This window comes from Populus trichocarpa, chromosome 12 (genome assembly GCF_000002775.5).
Source record: "Populus trichocarpa isolate Nisqually-1 chromosome 12, P.trichocarpa_v4.1, whole genome shotgun sequence".
NCBI classification, from domain to species: Eukaryota; Viridiplantae; Streptophyta; class Magnoliopsida; order Malpighiales; family Salicaceae; genus Populus; species Populus trichocarpa.
In genome coordinates, this window is record NC_037296.2 from 7,069,208 (window position 1) to 7,089,236 (window position 20,029).

The 20,029-nt window shown below is 31.1% G+C and overlaps 1 protein-coding gene and 1 long non-coding RNA gene across 26 annotated transcripts; both read left to right on the forward strand.

The window, feature by feature from the left end:
- The first annotated feature begins 751 nt into the window (after positions 1-751).
- LOC18103726 (uncharacterized) lies at positions 752-14,761 on the forward strand. 19 transcript variants are annotated; one of them, XR_008056928.1, is made up of 10 exons: positions 752-989; positions 1,084-1,779; positions 2,433-2,483; positions 2,677-2,769; positions 3,664-3,731; positions 4,410-4,739; positions 4,822-4,887; positions 7,278-7,607; positions 7,690-7,755; positions 13,374-14,761. It is a non-coding gene; the product is annotated as an uncharacterized LOC18103726 (long non-coding RNA). The 19 variants fall into 19 exon arrangements; XR_008056936.1 differs by lacking the exon at positions 2,433-2,483 and having other exon boundaries at positions 13,374-13,684; positions 14,625-14,761; XR_008056938.1 differs by lacking the exon at positions 2,433-2,483 and having other exon boundaries at positions 753-989; positions 13,374-13,450; positions 13,565-14,761.
- Positions 14,762-15,111: 350 nt separating this feature from the next.
- LOC127903936 (uncharacterized) lies at positions 15,112-18,449 on the forward strand. Of its 7 annotated transcripts, none has more exons than XR_008056915.1 (9): positions 15,112-15,290; positions 15,667-15,796; positions 15,902-16,057; positions 16,418-16,648; positions 16,848-16,960; positions 17,192-17,315; positions 17,690-17,785; positions 17,904-17,966; positions 18,045-18,449. XR_008056915.1 is itself a non-coding variant. In XM_052445858.1 (6 exons), the coding sequence occupies exons 3-6, from the start codon at positions 17,310-17,312 to the stop codon at positions 18,283-18,285; spliced, it is 390 nt and encodes a 129-aa protein (XP_052301818.1). In that variant the 5' UTR covers positions 16,149-16,648; positions 16,848-16,960; positions 17,192-17,309; the 3' UTR covers positions 18,286-18,449. The 7 variants fall into 7 exon arrangements, 1 of the variants encoding a protein (XP_052301818.1); XR_008056916.1 differs by having other exon boundaries at positions 16,481-16,648; XR_008056917.1 differs by having other exon boundaries at positions 15,902-16,049.
- Positions 18,450-20,029: the final 1,580 nt, after the last annotated feature.

Consider the following 20,029-nt stretch of genomic DNA (forward strand, 5'->3'; position numbering starts at 1 on the left):
AAGAATCCATATTGAATTTTTATTTTTTTAGTCAAATTACAATCCCAAAAGCAATTTATAGTTTTCCCCACTAGTTTGTCTTTGTATCATATTACACCCTTGTTATTTGATAAAATGCTTGATTGTTATTTTTGTTTTGTTTTATGTGGACATTGTAATGGTTTTTATGTTGTCCTTAATATATGCATTTTAGTCGTCTTGTCTAGTTTCAACAGTTGCAACCCAATTTTTTTAGGATCATCAAAGAATAAGGGAATTAATATATCCAACCTGTGAATATATGTAATATCAACAAAAGTTTTAGCCCAGCCCGATATATCCAACCATCTCGGGTCTAAAAAAATTAAACGAATCAGGTTTATATTTAATAAAATATCACAAGTTAGGTTAGATATAATTATGGATAAAAACGCGATTCGAAAACTCTTATTAAAAAAAATCCCAAATTAATATAATGTTAAAATACAAAAAAAAAAAGTTTTCAAGAAATGAAAAAAAAAAACCCAAGAAAAAAACAACAAAGTAGAAATCCATAATAATTCATCTTTTAAACATAATGGATCATTTATGACTTTTTAGGAATGTTTAAAATTGTGATGGAAAATGTTTTTTAAATTAATTTTTTTTAAATACATTAAAATAAATATATTTAAAATATATTAATTTAATACTATTTAAACTAAAAAAAACATCTAAAAACACCATTACAAACCGTGTGAAGCAGTTTCTTGATAATAATGTTGCTGATGTTGTTTCTTATAAATAAAAATAAATAAAATAGAAAACATAAATCCACTTTTTGCTATATCTAATGGAAGCAGAAAAAGCGTGTGGGAGACAGAAAGACGGAAAGAGAAGTGGAAATAGAAATCCGTACACTCACCGGTGAATCTACCAAGGTGAGAATATCATATAAAGAAATCGTTAATGACCTCAAACTCCTCTTGATTCATGCATCTTCCTCCCCCAATTTCCACCACTTTTTCAAGGTAACTAACCACCTGCTATTTTTATTTCTTATTTAATTTTGAATTGTTTTGCTAAAAGCTTTAATCATATCATGTAAAAATTGATATGTATCAGGGAGTGAAATTGAGTTTGAAGACTCAGATCGACACGCTTTCTATTGAGAATGGTGAATTTCTATTTCTAGTTCCATTCAACAAGAAAAAAGATCCACCTAAAACCCCAACACCTGATTTTTACAAAAACGCCCCCACAAAACCCTCAATTTCTACCTTGGCAGATTCAACATTTTCTGAGATGATGCAAGACTTGTCGTTTTTATCAGAAAAACCAACCACCAGCACAAGCACAAACAGTACTGCTGCTACACAGCCATATGTTTTCCGGATACAAGCGAAAGAGGGGTTTTCAAGATACTCCTACAAGTAGTAGTAGTGATCAAAAGTTGTTTTGTTTTTTATGGAGTGTGTTGCGTTCTCCTAACAAAAACAATTATATTGTCGACGACAAAACAAAATGTGAAAAATTTGTTGAGGTTTTGGATTCATTTAGTTGCTTGACGAAACATTCCAGGACATGTGTGTTTTTGGATTTGGATTGTGTGGAGATAAGAGGCCTTCGTGCTTTTGTCCGGCGTGGCTGAAAAGAATTATGCAGGCTTTTGCCTTCTTGAATATTTTCACTGCATTTCTTCAAATGCAGAGGCGAGAAATTACCTCGGATTCATTGAAGGAGGCCCTAAAGAATCTTGCGAAATCTGGTTTGAAAGCTGGTTATGAGGATATAGAGCTTCTTTCTGTTCTCTATCCTAAGGTAATTGTTTGAATTTTTGGGTATGTTTATGCTAAATCTTTAATAAACTCATGCTGTGTTCAGTTTACCTTTTAAAATGCACAAGGCGCATTGATTGCAAAAATATTTCTAGCAGTTTACCTTTTAAATGGGTTGATGCTTTTATTTTCTGCAAGCTTCAGTTTTCAAACTTGATACTGTAATTTTTGGCACCATTAGTTTTTTTGGTTAAAATATCCTATGACCCTGTTGATTGATGCGATGCCATTTAAAGTTTGAGAGTGATTATCATCTACTGATATCGGGACGGTACGGATATGGAAAAGTAATAGGACACACACAAATGAGTGTTTTAGTAATAGGACACACACAAATGAGTGTTTTCGCTCGTTACTCTAAGTTCAAAACCATAGAAATTAAGAACTCACCACTCAAAAAATAAAATATCAAATCACCACTTTAGAGATGTGTACAAGTCCACTCCTCACAAAGAAAACACAACTTGATATGTTGCTAAAAGTTCATGTCAAAGACTTCAATTTAGTTTTTTTGCCAAAACATCTTTAGTACATGAACAACCCTCCAAATACAATAAAGATTCAAATAAATGACTTTGACAGAAAACTAAACTAATATTAATATTAATTAGCATATGTTTTTGATTTCTTATCCAGATATGTTACACTTGTCAATTTTACATTTGATAGCATTTTATCAAATCTCAGGTAATGCTTTGCTATTATTTATTATTTAAAATTGCTATCTGCTAAATTATTAGCACACTAACTGTTTTTGGGTTTATTATGTCATTTATAGTTCCTCACAGAGTGATTATGTCATGCCATCATATTTTTTTTTGTCTTTTTCATCCAAATTATCCTATTTTGTTATCAATTAGTTTATTTATGACAAAATTAGGTTTGTGGTGATTGGTGAAGCTCATTATTACAAAGGTGCATTCGGATGCCACACTGCTCTTATATTGAGACCAAGGTTGTCAATTCCGTTTCGGTAGGTGTTTTATTTTTTCAATTGGAATGGAATGTTTCAGTTTCGGAGTATTTCGGCGTGCCGTTTCGGGGTTGTACTGTTCATATATATATAAATTCAACAAACATAATTCAAATTCAAGATAAATTAATTATAAATTATGCAATACAAACACAATGCCAAACAAATATAATTTTAAATTTTAAAATATTTCTAAATAGTCAAGATTAAATAGATCTTTAACTTAAAGTAATTTAACTTAAACAAAATATCAAAATATTATGAAAGTAAAATGTTTTAACACAAATATTTTAAATATAAAGTTAGGTCAATATTATCAAGGCTAATGGAATCTAAAGCATCCCTTGTTTTGCTCAAATTCCTACAAAGTATAAACATGAAAAAAACAACATGAATATAAACCATATATATTAGTGATAAATCTAATTTTAAAAAATTAATATCATTGTTAATGAAAATAGTAATAATAATTTTCAATATTATTATTAATATCATTGTTCTTGAAAATAGTAATGAAAAATAGCTTTTTATAATTGGGTGGTTTAATTAATTAAATTGAACAAGGTTCAATTTGATTCAATGGCTTTTCAAGAGCGGAACGGAACATGTGGAATGAAACTGGAACGTTCCGGACGGAATTTAGCCGAAAAATCCGGAACGGACCGAGATTTAAAATGAGATGAAATTTGTTCCGTTTTGTTTCGTTTTTCGAATTGGTATGGAATGTTTCAGCCATTCCGGGCGAAACGGAACGGAATTGACAACCTTGACTGAGACGACTTCGTCGTCTCTGTTCTCATGGTAAATGTGACTAAATACAAGGTTTTTGTTTTTTTTTCCCAATATGTGTGCATGACACAAAAAACTTATTACGCTTTCTGTTTGATGGTGCAGTATATGGCAGTGATCCTTCTTTGGTGTTTTCTACTGCAACTTCTGCCAACCCTTGCGAGCATTGCATGGTAAGATTGGAAATTGATCACAAACATATTTGTTAACGACATTCAAATTTTTGATGGGTTTGTTTCTTGGAAGTATTATGATGGAACCATTAATTACTTCAATCATTGATTTTCCTTTCCCCTCTCTCTCTCATGAAAGGATTTTAAGATATGAGGAATCATATTTTGATGATCACATATGCAATATTGAAAACCAAAAGCTGTCTTCTTTGATCTTGGTCTAATCACGCGGCATCCAACATACCAGTGTTTTGTGACAGAATTGCATGAACATGCATGTCTATCATGAAATTGTCTGTGTTTAGTTTGGCTGACTCCTCAAGTGTTGGGTTGTGACAACTCCCCACATCCTCATAAAGGTGCAAGGGAGAATAAATGGAATCACAATAGAGTTATCTTAGGAAAATTAGAGATTATGTTTTATTTTATATTATATCTTAATTAGAAATCTACTTATTTTAGGTCTTCATACATGAGTTGTAGATAATTATAATCTCTAATTTTCCTAAGATAATTATACTGCAAATCTTCCATTTATTCTCCATCAGATGCTCCTTCGAACATGGGTCAGCTTGGCTTGTATCACACAATTCCATGGGTTAATTATCGATTTATTGAAATAGCTTTATATGATATTCTTACAAATGTTTCTTGCTTATATATGGCCTACATCGCAAGATTGAATGATCATTGGTGGCTCAGCTAAATAATGGTGCTCACGAATCATTGCAAGGGTGTTCCATGTTTGAAATACTTTCAAGGGAAAGCGTCCAAATATTTATGCGAGGATACATCACGGCTCTAAAAATTTGGGGTTTTTGAGTAGTCTTTTTATTGGGCACTTTATATATATATGCTTTTATTAATTGATTGAAACATAAGCGTTTTAAACTTTTAATGCGTAGGAACTTGCAAATCTTTCAACATTGGAGCTGATTAAAAATGATGGATGTCCCATCTTCTCGGAAGCTTTTTGTTCTTTGGAATACTACTTCATGTCCTAGAATCGTACGTGTTTACCAGTGTTCTATAAATATGAACCAACTGCATAAGTTGATGGTGTTTATTCATTGCTTGCTGACATTTTCAGATTGCAGGTGCCAAATAAATCTGAGGGTCCCATGGATGTTAGTGAGATCACAGAGAAAAGCATGAGGTAAGAGAACCTGGATTCATATGTATCAAAATAATGTAGCATTTTCCTGTCCATGCTGTCCTTGATGATACATGACGGTGAATCCATGCCATACACAAAGCTAGTGCTGGCTGAATCGATGCCATAGCAGCAATGCTCTTAAGCAAAAAAGAAAAGGAATCATGAGAAAATAGAATAACAAGAGAAGGAGAAGAAACCTTGCATTCCAATCCTTTAAAGCCTTGTTTGTTTGTTGGAAAGTTTTTTTGGAAAGCACTTTCCTAATTTTCTCATGTTCGGCTACATGGTAGAGAATTAGTTAATGAAATTCACTTTTCAGTGAAGAATAACATAAGCATGGAGAAAAATGTTTTCTGGTTTAAAATTGAAAAACATTTTTCATGAAGAACTCAAAAACTAAATTGTATAATATTTCATTATTTTTATACACACACACACACACACACACACACACACACACACACACATATATATATATATATATATATATATATATATATATAACATACTAATAACATACTTTAAAATATAATATTATTAGAAAAATATAAATTATTACTAGACTTATATAGAAAGTAATATATTAGAATGTATTAATATACAATATAAAAAGATATTAATTTGATATATTATTGCTTATAACACTTTAACTTAGATAATATTCCTAGAAAATACATTCGTATGCAAAAACATATTATATTATACAATAATTATGCATTTTAAATCATACAAATTGTGCTATAAAATTAAGATACTATAGAAATTGTTTTTTTCAATATTCTCCAAATTCAAAAGGATGGTTATATGTCTATAATAATACATTTAAAATATTTATATTGCATGTATAGTTATATTTTATAAAATAAAATAGACATAAATACATGATATAATAAAAAAAATTTCCACAATTATATTTTTTATATCTCATTCTTTTTTAAGTGGTCATATTGTTATATTTAATGTTCTATATATTGTAGATAAACTTGAATTTTTTTAATTAATAAGTGATTTTCTAACTTATTTTTCATAATTTTCCAATTTATTTTTCATGGCATAACTAAATACCTTAAAGTTTTTTTCAATTCATTTTTATGACACAACCAAACATCGAAAAATAAATTATTTTTCAGGAATTTATTTTGAAAATTACTTTTTAAAATAAAACTATTTTTCTATAAACAAAAATAAAATTATTTTTCTATAAACAAACGAGGCATAAAACTCGGTTTTATTTCATAATTTGACTTTGCTGAAATAAAACATAGCAATCTCTAGAGATTCGAACTCCATGCAAGATAGGACTCCTAATCTTTACATGATTAGGAAGAAGCTAAACAGGAATAAATGATTAACAATGACGCCAACTTCCTAAATCAGAATATACCTGTAAGTGATTCTGAAATTACTAGAATATCCTTTATTCACAAGAATCTTCAGAAATTACATTTCTGCCCCTGCTTACAAAATAATTCAGAACTGAAATTCAGATTCTTAACTAAGAAATCTATCATTATAACTTATACTCATCCTTGAAAACCTCTTTGTCGCTGAAGAATCATCAGACAACTTGGTTTTGATTTACCATAGTTGATAAATTTCCTTAACCATGACTTATCCCTCATCAATTCTCACCTTAAAAAAACACTCGACCTTGAGTTTGTAATGTTGAAGCTTGGAGATTTGTAGAACATGCACAGGTAGGAAAGCATGAAGGTTGTGCTGCTTGACGACTTTAATCATAACTTAAAGGCCTTATCAATTCTCCCCTTCTTAATAAAAACCTTGACCTTGAGTTTGTAATGTTGAAGTATGAAAATCTATAGAACACACACAAGTAGGAAAGCTTGAAGATTGTGTTGCTTGACTTATTCAGGAAACTTGCACAAAACCAATGAGTGATTTTCCAATGTATTTTCCACAAATTGAACAACTTCATGTTCAATTTGAACTTCCTCAAATTTCCCATGTTTACCATTAAATTCTTTGACTTTGATATCAAAATCCCCTGATTTCATAACAAAAATTTGTGATTCTGGCAGAACCTGGCATACTTTGAAAGAAGGTTGATTAATCTAGGAAGTTCAAACTCTTGCATAGTGCCTTATTCAATATGAATTATCTTATGATCATTAGATGTTAAAGTCCGTGACATGAGCTTGGTCTTTTTTTTTTAAAAAAAAAACCCTTCAAAATTCTTTGTAAAAGACTCTGAATCTCTGAGAAAGTTGAGTATTACAATCTTCCATTTATTCTCCATCAGATGCTCCTTCGAACATGGGTCAGCTTGGCTTGTATCACACAATTCCATGGGTTAATTATCGATTTATTGAAATAGCTTTATATGATATTCTTACAAATGTTTCTTGCTTATATATGGCCTACATCGCAAGATTGAATGATCATTGGTGGCTCAGCTAAATAATGGTGCTCACGAATCATTGCAAGGGTGTTCCATGTTTGAAATACTTTCAAGGGAAAGCGTCCAAATATTTATGCGAGGATACATCACGGCTCTAAAAATTTGGGGTTTTTGAGTAGTCTTTTTATTGGGCACTTTATATATATATGCTTTTATTAATTGATTGAAACATAAGCGTTTTAAACTTTTAATGCGTAGGAACTTGCAAATCTTTCAACATTGGAGCTGATTAAAAATGATGGATGTCCCATCTTCTCGGAAGCTTTTTGTTCTTTGGAATACTACTTCATGTCCTAGAATCGTACGTGTTTACCAGTGTTCTATAAATATGAACCAACTGCATAAGTTGATGGTGTTTATTCATTGCTTGCTGACATTTTCAGATTGCAGGTGCCAAATAAATCTGAGGGTCCCATGGATGTTAGTGAGATCACAGAGAAAAGCATGAGGTAAGAGAACCTGGATTCATATGTATCAAAATAATGTAGCATTTTCCTGTCCATGCTGTCCTTGATGATACATGACGGTGAATCCATGCCATACACAAAGCTAGTGCTGGCTGAATCGATGCCATAGCAGCAATGCTCTTAAGCAAAAAAGAAAAGGAATCATGAGAAAATAGAATAACAAGAGAAGGAGAAGAAACCTTGCATTCCAATCCTTTAAAGCCTTGTTTGTTTGTTGGAAAGTTTTTTTGGAAAGCACTTTCCTAATTTTCTCATGTTCGGCTACATGGTAGAGAATTAGTTAATGAAATTCACTTTTCAGTGAGAATAACATAAGCATGGAGAAAAATGTTTTCTGGTTTAAAATTGAAAAACATTTTTCATGAAGAACTCAAAAACTAAATTGTATAATATTTCATTATTTTTATACACACACACACACACACACACACACACACACACACACATATATATATATATATATATATATATATATATATATATATATATAACATACTAATAACATACTTTAAAATATAATATTATTAGAAAAATATAAATTATTACTAGACTTATATAGAAAGTAATATATTAGAATGTATTAATATACAATATAAAAAGATATTAATTTGATATATTATTGCTTATAACACTTTAACTTAGATAATATTCCTAGAAAATACATTCGTATGCAAAAACATATTATATTATACAATAATTATGCATTTTAAATCATACAAATTGTGCTATAAAATTAAGATACTATAGAAATTGTTTTTTTCAATATTCTCCAAATTCAAAAGGATGGTTATATGTCTATAATAATACATTTAAAATATTTATATTGCATGTATAGTTATATTTTATAAAATAAAATAGACATAAATACATGATATAATAAAAAAAATTTCCACAATTATATTTTTTATATCTCATTCTTTTTTAAGTGGTCATATTGTTATATTTAATGTTCTATATATTGTAGATAAACTTGAATTTTTTTAATTAATAAGTGATTTTCTAACTTATTTTTCATAATTTTCCAATTTATTTTTCATGGCATAACTAAATACCTTAAAGTTTTTTTCAATTCATTTTTATGACACAACCAAACATCGAAAAATAAATTATTTTTCAGGAATTTATTTTGAAAATTACTTTTTAAAATAAAACTATTTTTCTATAAACAAAAATAAAATTATTTTTCTATAAACAAACGAGGCATAAAACTCGGTTTTATTTCATAATTTGACTTTGCTGAAATAAAACATAGCAATCTCTAGAGATTCGAACTCCATGCAAGATAGGACTCCTAATCTTTACATGATTAGGAAGAAGCTAAACAGGAATAAATGATTAACAATGACGCCAACTTCCTAAATCAGAATATACCTGTAAGTGATTCTGAAATTACTAGAATATCCTTTATTCACAAGAATCTTCAGAAATTACATTTCTGCCCCTGCTTACAAAATAATTCAGAACTGAAATTCAGATTCTTAACTAAGAAATCTATCATTATAACTTATACTCATCCTTGAAAACCTCTTTGTCGCTGAAGAATCATCAGACAACTTGGTTTTGATTTACCATAGTTGATAAATTTCCTTAACCATGACTTATCCCTCATCAATTCTCACCTTAAAAAAACACTCGACCTTGAGTTTGTAATGTTGAAGCTTGGAGATTTGTAGAACATGCACAGGTAGGAAAGCATGAAGGTTGTGCTGCTTGACGACTTTAATCATAACTTAAAGGCCTTATCAATTCTCCCCTTCTTAATAAAAACCTTGACCTTGAGTTTGTAATGTTGAAGTATGAAAATCTATAGAACACACACAAGTAGGAAAGCTTGAAGATTGTGTTGCTTGACTTATTCAGGAAACTTGCACAAAACCAATGAGTGATTTTCCAATGTATTTTCCACAAATTGAACAACTTCATGTTCAATTTGAACTTCCTCAAATTTCCCATGTTTACCATTAAATTCTTTGACTTTGATATCAAAATCCCCTGATTTCATAACAAAAATTTGTGATTCTGGCAGAACCTGGCATACTTTGAAAGAAGGTTGATTAATCTAGGAAGTTCAAACTCTTGCATAGTGCCTTATTCAATATGAATTATCTTATGATCATTAGATGTTAAAGTCCGTGACATGAGCTTGGTCTTTTTTTTTAAAAAAAAAAACCCTTCAAAATTCTTTGTAAAAGACTCTGAATCTCTGAGAAAGTTGAGTATTACAAACCTTTTCGAGAAGAATTCAAAGAATTAAAAATAGTTTGTGAGAGAAATTAAGAAAAAAAGGGAAGGAATTGAGCTCTATTACTATTACTAATTACTAATACAACTAAAACAACTATATGAAAAAATAAATATAAAAACAATAAATTTTTAAAAAATATATATAAAAATTTAATAAATAAATTAAGAAAATAAATATTTTAATATCATTCAATATTAATGAGAAAATTATTTTAAATTTTTTATAATTATTCATAAATCAATCGATAATATTATCATAAAAAGCTTTGATATTTGCAACAATGATAATTAAAATAAATGTTTGATAAAAATTTCAACCATTTGAAAAAAGTAGTAAAAATGTATCTTTTTACTCTAAACTCTATTTTCTCATTAATGCATTCCTTTATTGTCTAAACAAATCATGTTTTTTTTTAATCGTAAACACTGTTTTTTAAATAAAAACCTGTCATGATCTTAAAAGAAAGTTTTTTAAAAATATATCTATTTTATATGTAATTGAAGAAAAATCAAATAATGTGATAAAATTGTGTCAAAAATCTATTAAAATATTAAAAAATGGATTTAATTTTCATTGAATATTGACGACCAATAATTGTTTTTTTTTTTTTTTTTGCTTATTAGGTGTATAATAATTGAAAAAGAAATTGTTATTGTTCCTATAAAAATCTATAATATTATTTAAGAACCAAAACAAGATTTAATAATAATATAAATTTTATGTTAATTATTTTATTTATAGTGCATTTCAATCAACCTCTAAAAATATTTGAAGAAAAAACCATAGAAAGAGGCTAGGTGCTTGGGTGAAAGAGATTGGATCCACGCACCTGATTCAATAGAAAAAAGGCTTGGCATGCATGACAATTTTTTTTTGTTCAAGGGAGGATGTCATGTTGTAATGTCATCCGTCCTTTTATTTTTAAAAATAAAGCAGAAGTGTTGTCTGCTGACCCAAATTTCTAGGGTGTTTGAGAGTGTGGTAGCGGTTGCTTTTTAAAGTGTTTTTCATTCCAAAACACATTAAAATAATGTTTTTTTTATTTTTTTAAAATTATTTTTGACATCAGCATCAAAATGATTTGAAAACATAAAAAACATATTAATTTGAAGCAAAAAAAAAATTCAAAATTTTTCAAAAGCACTTTTCAACCGCAGTGCCAAACACTGCTTTCAGCTTTAAGAGGTGGTAAGAAAATCAGATTTGGGCTTTTTGGATCCAATAACCCACAATCTATTTTCACCTTAAAATACTTGTAAAGACTCTCAGAAAATAAACAAACCAATTTGTACTCTCAAAACACCCATAAATTGTAACAAAAGCACCAAATTAAATCAAGTAAAAAAAATTCTTTCTTAACTCTGATATCTTTTTTTCAACGAAATGAAAGATCAAAACCATCTTAAGGACACTCTCTCATTAAGAGAAACCAATGACACCAAGATCAGTTTTTTTGGTTCATGGCTAGAATATGATTGACCGATCATTTTATCTCCTCCCTAATTTTCTAGCCATCCCCCCTAAAATGTTCATGGAATGAAAAACATAATATAAATAAAATTTAGTACTGAAATTTGAAACAAAAAAAAATTAAAAATTAAAATCTATAGGAATCAAATTAAGTATTTCATTTTAAAAAAGAAAAAAAGGGCATCGGTTTTTTCTAGTGTTAAAAAGTAGATCCATGTTTCAATTTTTAAAATTGATAAAATCAAATCTCATTTTGCAAAATTAAGTTTCAATTTAATGTTGGGGCAAGTTTTTAGATGATGGATAAAAAATTAAACATGAATCAAAACAAATTAATAGTCTCGAATCGCATGAATCGCATGAACATTACGCAAAAGAATAAAATTGAAAACAAAAACTTTAGTGACTTGAGATGAATATTTTTTTGAGGATCGAAAAAAAAAAGAAAGGCAAGTGGATTGTAGTAGTCAACAGTGTGCATGTATCTAGCAACAGAGTGGAAGAGCCTATTTTGTTTTAGTTTCTTTTTAATTACTTTGTGTAAAGAGTAAATCTATTCATATTACATGAAAATAAGTTAATGACATAATCAAAAGTTTATTTTTGTGCTTGACTAATTTTCAGTATGATAATTAGTAGCATTGACATTATAATATACGAATATTTTTATTTTAAAGAGTCTTTTTTCAATTACATGTAACATGAATTAAATTAACTATGTAGAAATAAATGAAAATGTTAACTAAAGATTCAATTTAATACTTCGATGGATGTTTAATTGTTCCTGAATTTTAATATTATATGTGTTTTTTGGCCTTTTTAAAAGTTCTTTTAAAATTTGGATAATCAAAATAAACTGTGTACTATAGAGTTTAGAAGTGATTTAAGTAACTTATTTTGTTATTTACAATCTAATGTGGTGCATGAATAGAAAAATAATGAAAAAATGGGATTGGATTATTTTTTAGGATTCCTTCTTAAACAACCTAGCTTTTAGAAATTAATATTTTTTTAAGAATTTCATCCTTTAATTCTTAATTATAGGTGGGATTGAAGTTATATATAAGTATTGAGAGTATATTATAATTAGTACTGTAGTAATTATACATTAGTCAATCAAAAGTTCTTAAAAAGTGCTTACTTTTATACATGGATATGAATTAGGACTCCGTAAAAGACTAAATTATTATTCCTTACTTGATTAGGAAGAAACTAAACAAGAATAAACAATTAAAAACAAAGGGGTGTTTGAGGGAGTTTTTGCATTAAATTAATGTTTTTTTTAGTGTTTTTTAATAATTTTAATATATTAATATTAAAAAATAAAATTTATTTTAATACATGCAAACAAAAAACTTATTTGAAAAGTATCTCATGCCACAATCCTCTAAGACACCAACTTCCTAAATAAGAACATAGCTTCAAGTAATTCTGAAATTACTAGAATACCCCTGATTCGCAGAAATATACAGAAATTGCAATTCTGCCCGTACTCACAAAATAACCCAAATCTGAATCAAACCCTTAACTAAGAACCTGTTATTATAACTTATTCTTAGACTAGAAAACCACCTCCTTGTTGAAGAATCCGACAACTTGATTTTGATTTTCCATAAGAGATAAATTTCTTTGACCATAACCTAAGCGCGTCGTCATTTCAATTTCTTGTTTCTGGAACAAATTTCTGTTACAAGATAGTTTTTTATTGCATTATTATTTCTATTCTAAAAAAGCTGAAGCTTCGCAGATGCTTTTGGTTTTTTTAGTGATATCATATAATGTGATTGATGCATGATGAAATAAGCTTTCGATAAACTCTGCATATATTATTACAGAACATATGAAATAGCTTTAGAATGCTTAATGTTCTGTTTTTCTTTTCCAGCCCAATTTCAGAAGTTCCATACCTCTTTGCAGAAATGGTTCAGCATGGACTTCATTGCATTGCCTTTTGCAGATCTCGTAAACTCACTGAGATTGTCTTATTATGGCCCATTGATCTCATGAATGTTAAATTCTTCAAAAGATATATGGCCTTTTGAGCATCGATTTTTCTCTTTTCCCCTCTTTTAATAGTGGATGCTGAAAGAATATCATCTCTAACTTTATCACTGTGATAGGCGTGAGATTCTTCAAAAGACAGCACCCCGCCTTGTAGGCTCAATTTGTGCTTATCGTGCTGGCTATGTTGTTGAGGTCAGTAAAGGTGTTTTGTTTTCTTTGTCCATACGCAATGATTATCGTTAGTGATTTTTAGCCGAAGTTGATATAGTTGCATAACCAGAGTTAAGCTTCCCATCCAATAGTTTGTTCTTCTAGGAAATCATATCTGAATTTGGGCCAAATTTTCTACTTTTTTTGTGAAGGACAGTTTGCTTTTCATTGGTTATTGAATCTGTTTCTTTAGCTATATTGGTGGCTGAAAGGTCCAATTGCTTCTGCCAAGTTTCTTTACTGTAGCGAGTCAGTGATGATTTTCATCATGGTGCAATAATTTTGAACTTGCTCATATTGTCCCCGATCGTTGCTGGCTTGCACCTTCTCTTTGATTCGAAATTAATATTCCAAGCTCTCTTCCTTCTTGAAAACTTTCTTTTATTATTTTTTCTTACCACCACACATGGTTGCCAATGGTAAATTTTATCTCTGAAATCTTATCAAAAGATTTTGAAGCTATTATAAAGCTGTTGCTTTATGTAAAGGAGTGTAACAAACTCATACTTCCGCTCAATACAAATTGTTATTTGTATTCTGAGGTGAATTTTTAGCTTGTTCTTGATGGGAATCTATGGAATAAAACCAATCTGTTAAGAACCTCTTTACTGTTTGACCGTCATTTAGAATTGTTCAATTGCCTTGGTCAACTGCAGCTCCTTTTAGTTGTCTTTGTTGTCACATGTTGACTCAGCCCTGATGCTGGAAGAAAATTGGACATGTCATTTGTTTTTGTTTGATTCTTATTTTTTCAGTATTCTATTTCTGGTGCTGTTAAGGTGTTCTTTTTGGGTAATTTAGTGGCATTACCCATCTCTACTAATTTTTCTATTTTCCCTTGGTTGATTTTATATTTTCCTGTTTGTATTTCTAATCTTCACCCACATATGAGTTATGTGCTTTGACGTTGGCTGGGCGCTAGAGCAGGATCGGAGGCAATTAGAGAGAGATTTTTTCAGTGGGAAACTCTCTGGTATTGCTGCAACAAATGCTCTTGAGTTGGGTATTGATGTTGGCCATATTGATGCCACCCTGCATTTAGGCTTTCCTGGTAGTTTTGCCAGGTAGAGAGCTTGCTATACTGTGTTGGTTTTCTAAGTAACTATCTTGCTCAATTCTTTTAATTGGAAGCCTTTTTTCTTTCATTTTTAGTTTGTGGCAGCAAGCTGGCAGGTCTGGAAGAAGAGAAAGGCCATCTCTTGCTGTATATGTTGCGTTTCAAGGACCTCTGGATCAATATTTTATGAAATTTCCTAAAACACTTCTATGGTCTGATTGAGTGCTTTCATATTGATGCTCAAAACCAGCAGGTATGTAGGGTTCCAAGTTCGACATTTTCTTTTGAATTAGTTTTCTTTTAAGGTTCCAACAAATAGGCAAACTTATGCTCCAGTGTTTATCTTTCTAGGTGTTGAAGCAACATCTGGTCTGCGCTGCTCTTGAACACCCATTGAGTTTGCTTCATGATGAGAAATATTTTGGCTCTAGTTTAAGCAATGCGCTGATGTCCCTTAAAAATAAAGGAGACCTGAGCTTTGATCCTTCACGTGATTCTTCTGCTAGAATATGGAGCTACATTGGGCATGAGGTATGTTATTTGTTCAAACATCTAGGTTTAATAGCTCTAGTGCGCAACTTATATTATTTTTATATATAAAAAAAGAGGGATTCTCTTTTATATATAAAATTGACTTTATACTTAATTTAATTTTTTTTTTTTCACAATAGAGATAAATTACTCTTTGATAACCTATTGACTTGAAATCTTTGAAGCATGACCTATATGGACAAGTGATTGAAGCTAATGGTTGATTTGATAAACTTCAATGTACACAGTTTCGAGGCTGTATATTATTTCTTGTAACTTGCCTGGAAGTCGATCCCAAAAAAAAATCTTAGGTTTAGTATTTTGTTGTACTGTTTAAGTAAATGGTTATTTTAAGTTCAGTGTTCAATATTTCTAGAAAATGCAGAGTGATAGACATGCAGCGTGATAGACATGCAGATAGAGTCCCACCAGATACAGAGTGATAGACATGCAGCGGAATGAAGTTCTTGAAGAGATTGAGGAAAGCAAAGCTTCTTCCATTCCAGGTAGCGAAGTTGTGATTTCCTTGTTTATTGTAGACTTTTAGCTCTAAATGTAAATTTAACACTCTCTTTATGGTCTAATTCTTCACCGTGGTTCCTTTTGTTTAGATATATGAAGGTGCGGTCTATATGCACCAAGGGAAGACCTATGTGGTCAAGGAATTGGATATATCGGAAAAGATTGCTTTGTGCTATGAAGCCAACTTGCATTATTATACAAAAACCCGTGATTATACAGATATTGATGTCCTTGGAGGTGATATTGTATGTTTGGCTCTTAAATCTTTGTTTTTCTTCCTCTGCTTTTCAACTTGTATTTGAAAAAATCGCATGCTTTTGTTCTGCACGCTGCAGCTTGTTGCATGGCTGACAGGCAGAATATATGTGGCTGTTGAGTCTGAAACTTAGCAGATCTTTACCTATTTAGCTAGTGTTGGAACCTTGTGCCACATTTAGTTGATTACTGATATAGCTATAGTGGTGAATGCAAAGAGGAGAAACATGTGGGACAGGCTACTAAGTATCATGTCATTAGGAATGTCTTCTATTATAGCAATTGCAGCAATGCTAACAAGAAACATTGCTATATTCTCTTAATGGCATTTGCAATTATTGTTCCTGCAGTTTAATGTGATTCCCTTTGAAGATTGAATTATGACAGCAACTTCTTGTCCTGCAAACATTTAGGCCTATCCACCAAGGGCCTTCAAGAACCAGTCTTCAAGAACAGCAGCTCAAGCACTTTCTTGTAAAGTAACAACTACTTGGTTTGGTTTCTATTGCATACAAAGAGGAAGCAACAAAGTCTTAGATACTTTTGATCTTTCACTACCCAAATATTCATATGAATCTCAGGTGCATTTTATGGCTGTTACAAATGGATTTGTTTGCTTGTGTCCCCTCTTTTCCTTTGATCTTTATTTGGCATTTTTGTTTCTAATGTTGTTTCTATGATTCCATCTGGCATTTGGGTTTCTCATGATGTTTGCATGATTCATTCTCTTAGTCATGTATCTTTGTTTTTGTATTTTTTGTATCTTTAATTTGTATACAGGCAGTTTGGATTCCAGTTCCTCAGTCAATTAAAAAATTGGTCGAGGAGAAACAATTTTCCTTTCGTGGGGGTTTGCATGCTGCTTCACATGCTCTTCTCAATGTAGTGCCTTTGTAAGTCTTCTACAGTAGCATCTATCTTTTTCAATTTAAAGCTGCTACCTATCTAATTTATGTTGAATGGATGCTGAGATATGTTTCTACAAAGCTTACCACCATCAAAGTGGCCTTTAAGATTTGAAGCAGATATTTTTTTATTTCCTTGAAACTGCTTGTTACACCAATCCTATGATCTCTTAAATAATTGTTGCAGCACTGACTGTGCTATGATGCTTTTGCATTCAGATATTTAAGATGAAACTCGTCTGACTTAGCTCCAGAGTGTCCAAACCCTCATGATAGCCGTTATTTTCCTGAAAGAATACTTGTTTATGATCAGCATCCAGGAGGGACAGGTGTCTCAATGCAGGTGACTGACATGAAATTGAAACATCCCAGTTTTTTAATTTGTTAGGTTTGGTGTTTTGCTAGAAGAAGAGTGAATTTGAAAACTTTGAACTTTAGTTCTCAATTTTTGAGAATCACGCACCAACATATGTTTTTGTTGATCTGAGGAGCAATAAATTTGGCTTTAAAGCATCGTTAAACACCTTTGTAATAATACCTGCATGTCTAAGGCAATCTTCAATTAGAATTATCTATCTCTTCAGTAGCCATGGGATATGTGGTTCTCTTTAATTTCTAAACATGGGCAGCTTCTTTCTGTTTTTAGCCTCCAAAATAATGGAAATGAAATTTACATTTCCTGTGACTGATTTGGATATGTTTGTTTGTGCGTGATAGATTCAACCTTATTTCACAGAGCTGTTGAATGCTGCTTTGGAACTTCTCACATGTTGCCACTGCTCAGGAGACACTGGCTGCCCAAATTGTGTTCAAGTGTGCCTCAATATTTGTTTGATTTTAATGTTTTTGTGTTGTTGATGATGAGAATATTGTTAATTATCATGCAGAATAATGAGAGTAAGAGTAACATTGTCACCCTTACATGTTGCAGAGTATGGTTTGTCACGAGTACAACGAGGTTATACACAAGGATGCTGCGATTATGATTCTTGAGGTTCTTCCTTAAACTTGGAACCGAAATCTATTTTCCATTCTTGTTTTCAATGACTGAATCTATCTGTTTCATGGTCAGGGTGTTCTGGATGCAGAGTCTTTCTTTGGAGAAGCAAACGACTCTTCCTAAAACCATAGCGAGTCCTGAATCATTAGCGCTTGCTAATATGGTTCTCTTACAGCCTGGGGAGGGTTTACTGAATTTGTCAGTTGTACATGTATCGTTGACTGTTGCAGAGCCTACTACAGTGGCAAGTAACATTGTTTATGAAATTATGAAGGCCAACTTCATATCAAAAAAGCCAAACCATACATCTTAGTCTCTAAATGATTAGTTATCTTTGGTCGAGTTTTTTGTCCTCCTTGCAAAGATTTCAAATTAGCTTGTGAAGCTTGCGAAGTCGCTTGCAATCAAAGAAAAATCAAGGACATGGATACTTGTAAAGAAGTCTATTATCAACTTTTTCTACCTCATTTTCCGTCATTGCAAGGATGTTCCAACTTCTGTGACTAAAATAGGATAATGAACAAGGTGTTGCGTACATCAATCAAAAATCAGTCGCTTGCTGATGTTTCCATTCGTTGAGCAGGGAAAGAAAAAGGGTTATGACGCCATCAATAATCTGGAACACACTGAATATGTAACTCTCTTTAAGCATGTGAAATCATTGCCATACTTTTGCAGTGCTTTCTTTGCTGCACATTTGCAACACCTAAAGGCCAGGGGGCAGTGAATGATGTATTGGGCAACACTAAACCATGACCTTTGATGTATGGCTGCCATTAATGGCGTTAGCCAGAGAATCAAACTGTCAATGTATTTACATAGATCAAATATGGTTCGGCTCGCACCTAAGCGGTTGCATTTTCTGGAAAATTGAAGTGGTTATGATAGTGGTTGATATCAGGGTGGTGGTTTGGATATGATGGGGACGAGCATGGTGATAGCAATAGTTTCAATATATATGGTGGTGGCGGTAATAGGAGGTTATGGCTGTAAATGATCGGGTTAATTGGTTATGGTGATGGAGGTAATAATCGGGTGGCTCCCATTAATGGTGAAGATGAGATTCTTGAAGCTAAAAAATTTATTTTCCTTCTTATCTAGTTAATTAATATCCTTTTATGAGACTCTATTCTTTGTGTGGGACCCTATATGTATGCCATGCAAGCATTTGACTATAGAAACGTGATAGATATCCAAAAATACAAATTATTATTACATTTTAAATGGTTGGAACACTTGTTTGAATACAATTAGATATATAACAATCAATTATAAAAAGATCATAAAAGTTGAGATGGAATTCAATTATCTCATTTCAAGCAATATGATGCGAACCTTTTAAACAAGTGGTTAAGTAATCCACACGCAACGATACCAATTCTCAAAAAAACCAAGTAAATTAGATTTGAGAAGAGTATGACAAAAATAACTTATATCTAGGCACCAACAGTATTGGAAAAGTAAACCCCCCAGCCAACGAATATTAATTCGTGAATGAGAAGTATACAGATAATGTCATGAAGTCAGTTGTTCTTCAATAAGTTGTTTCAGTTCTTTATAGAACCAAGAAAGGGAGAATATCTCACCAACTCACACAACAATGGGCAACAAAGAAGTCTTATTAATCTCAAGATTACATGACCCTACATGTCTGATTATGGTTTTATTTATAATGACTCTAGACTGAAATAAACCCTAATAGGCCTTTTATGTGGACTTACATGAGATCCACTAACAATTAAACCCAAATATAACCCAAAACATAAAGAAATAAGAATAACACAAAGCCTGGTATTGTTGCCGCATATAGCAAAGAAAATAATACCTAAATAATCTGATTTTCCTAGTTTATAAGTTGTTATAGCTGAATAACCCTTGCATTCATAGGAGTAGTTGCCGCCACTATAAATCATTTGTAGACTATGAAAATTCTGACCTGATTTGACGCCTTTATATTTCCTTATCTAACTTGAATTTCCTTGTATAACTTAGACAAATAATAAAGCTAATTTCCTCTTTTGTTGCTGATTTAATTACTTTCCTTGCTTGTTTAAGAG

Bases quoted from the DNA above. Each gene is read 5' to 3' on its own strand.
- LOC127903936 (XM_052445858.1), top strand. The intron at 17,786-17,903 runs GTGTGCCTCAAT...TACATGTTGCAG, and splicing joins GCTGCCCAAATTGTGTTCAA to AGTATGGTTTGTCACGAGTA. The intron at 17,967-18,060 runs GTTCTTCCTTAA...TTCTGGATGCAG, and splicing joins CTGCGATTATGATTCTTGAG to AGTCTTTCTTTGGAGAAGCA.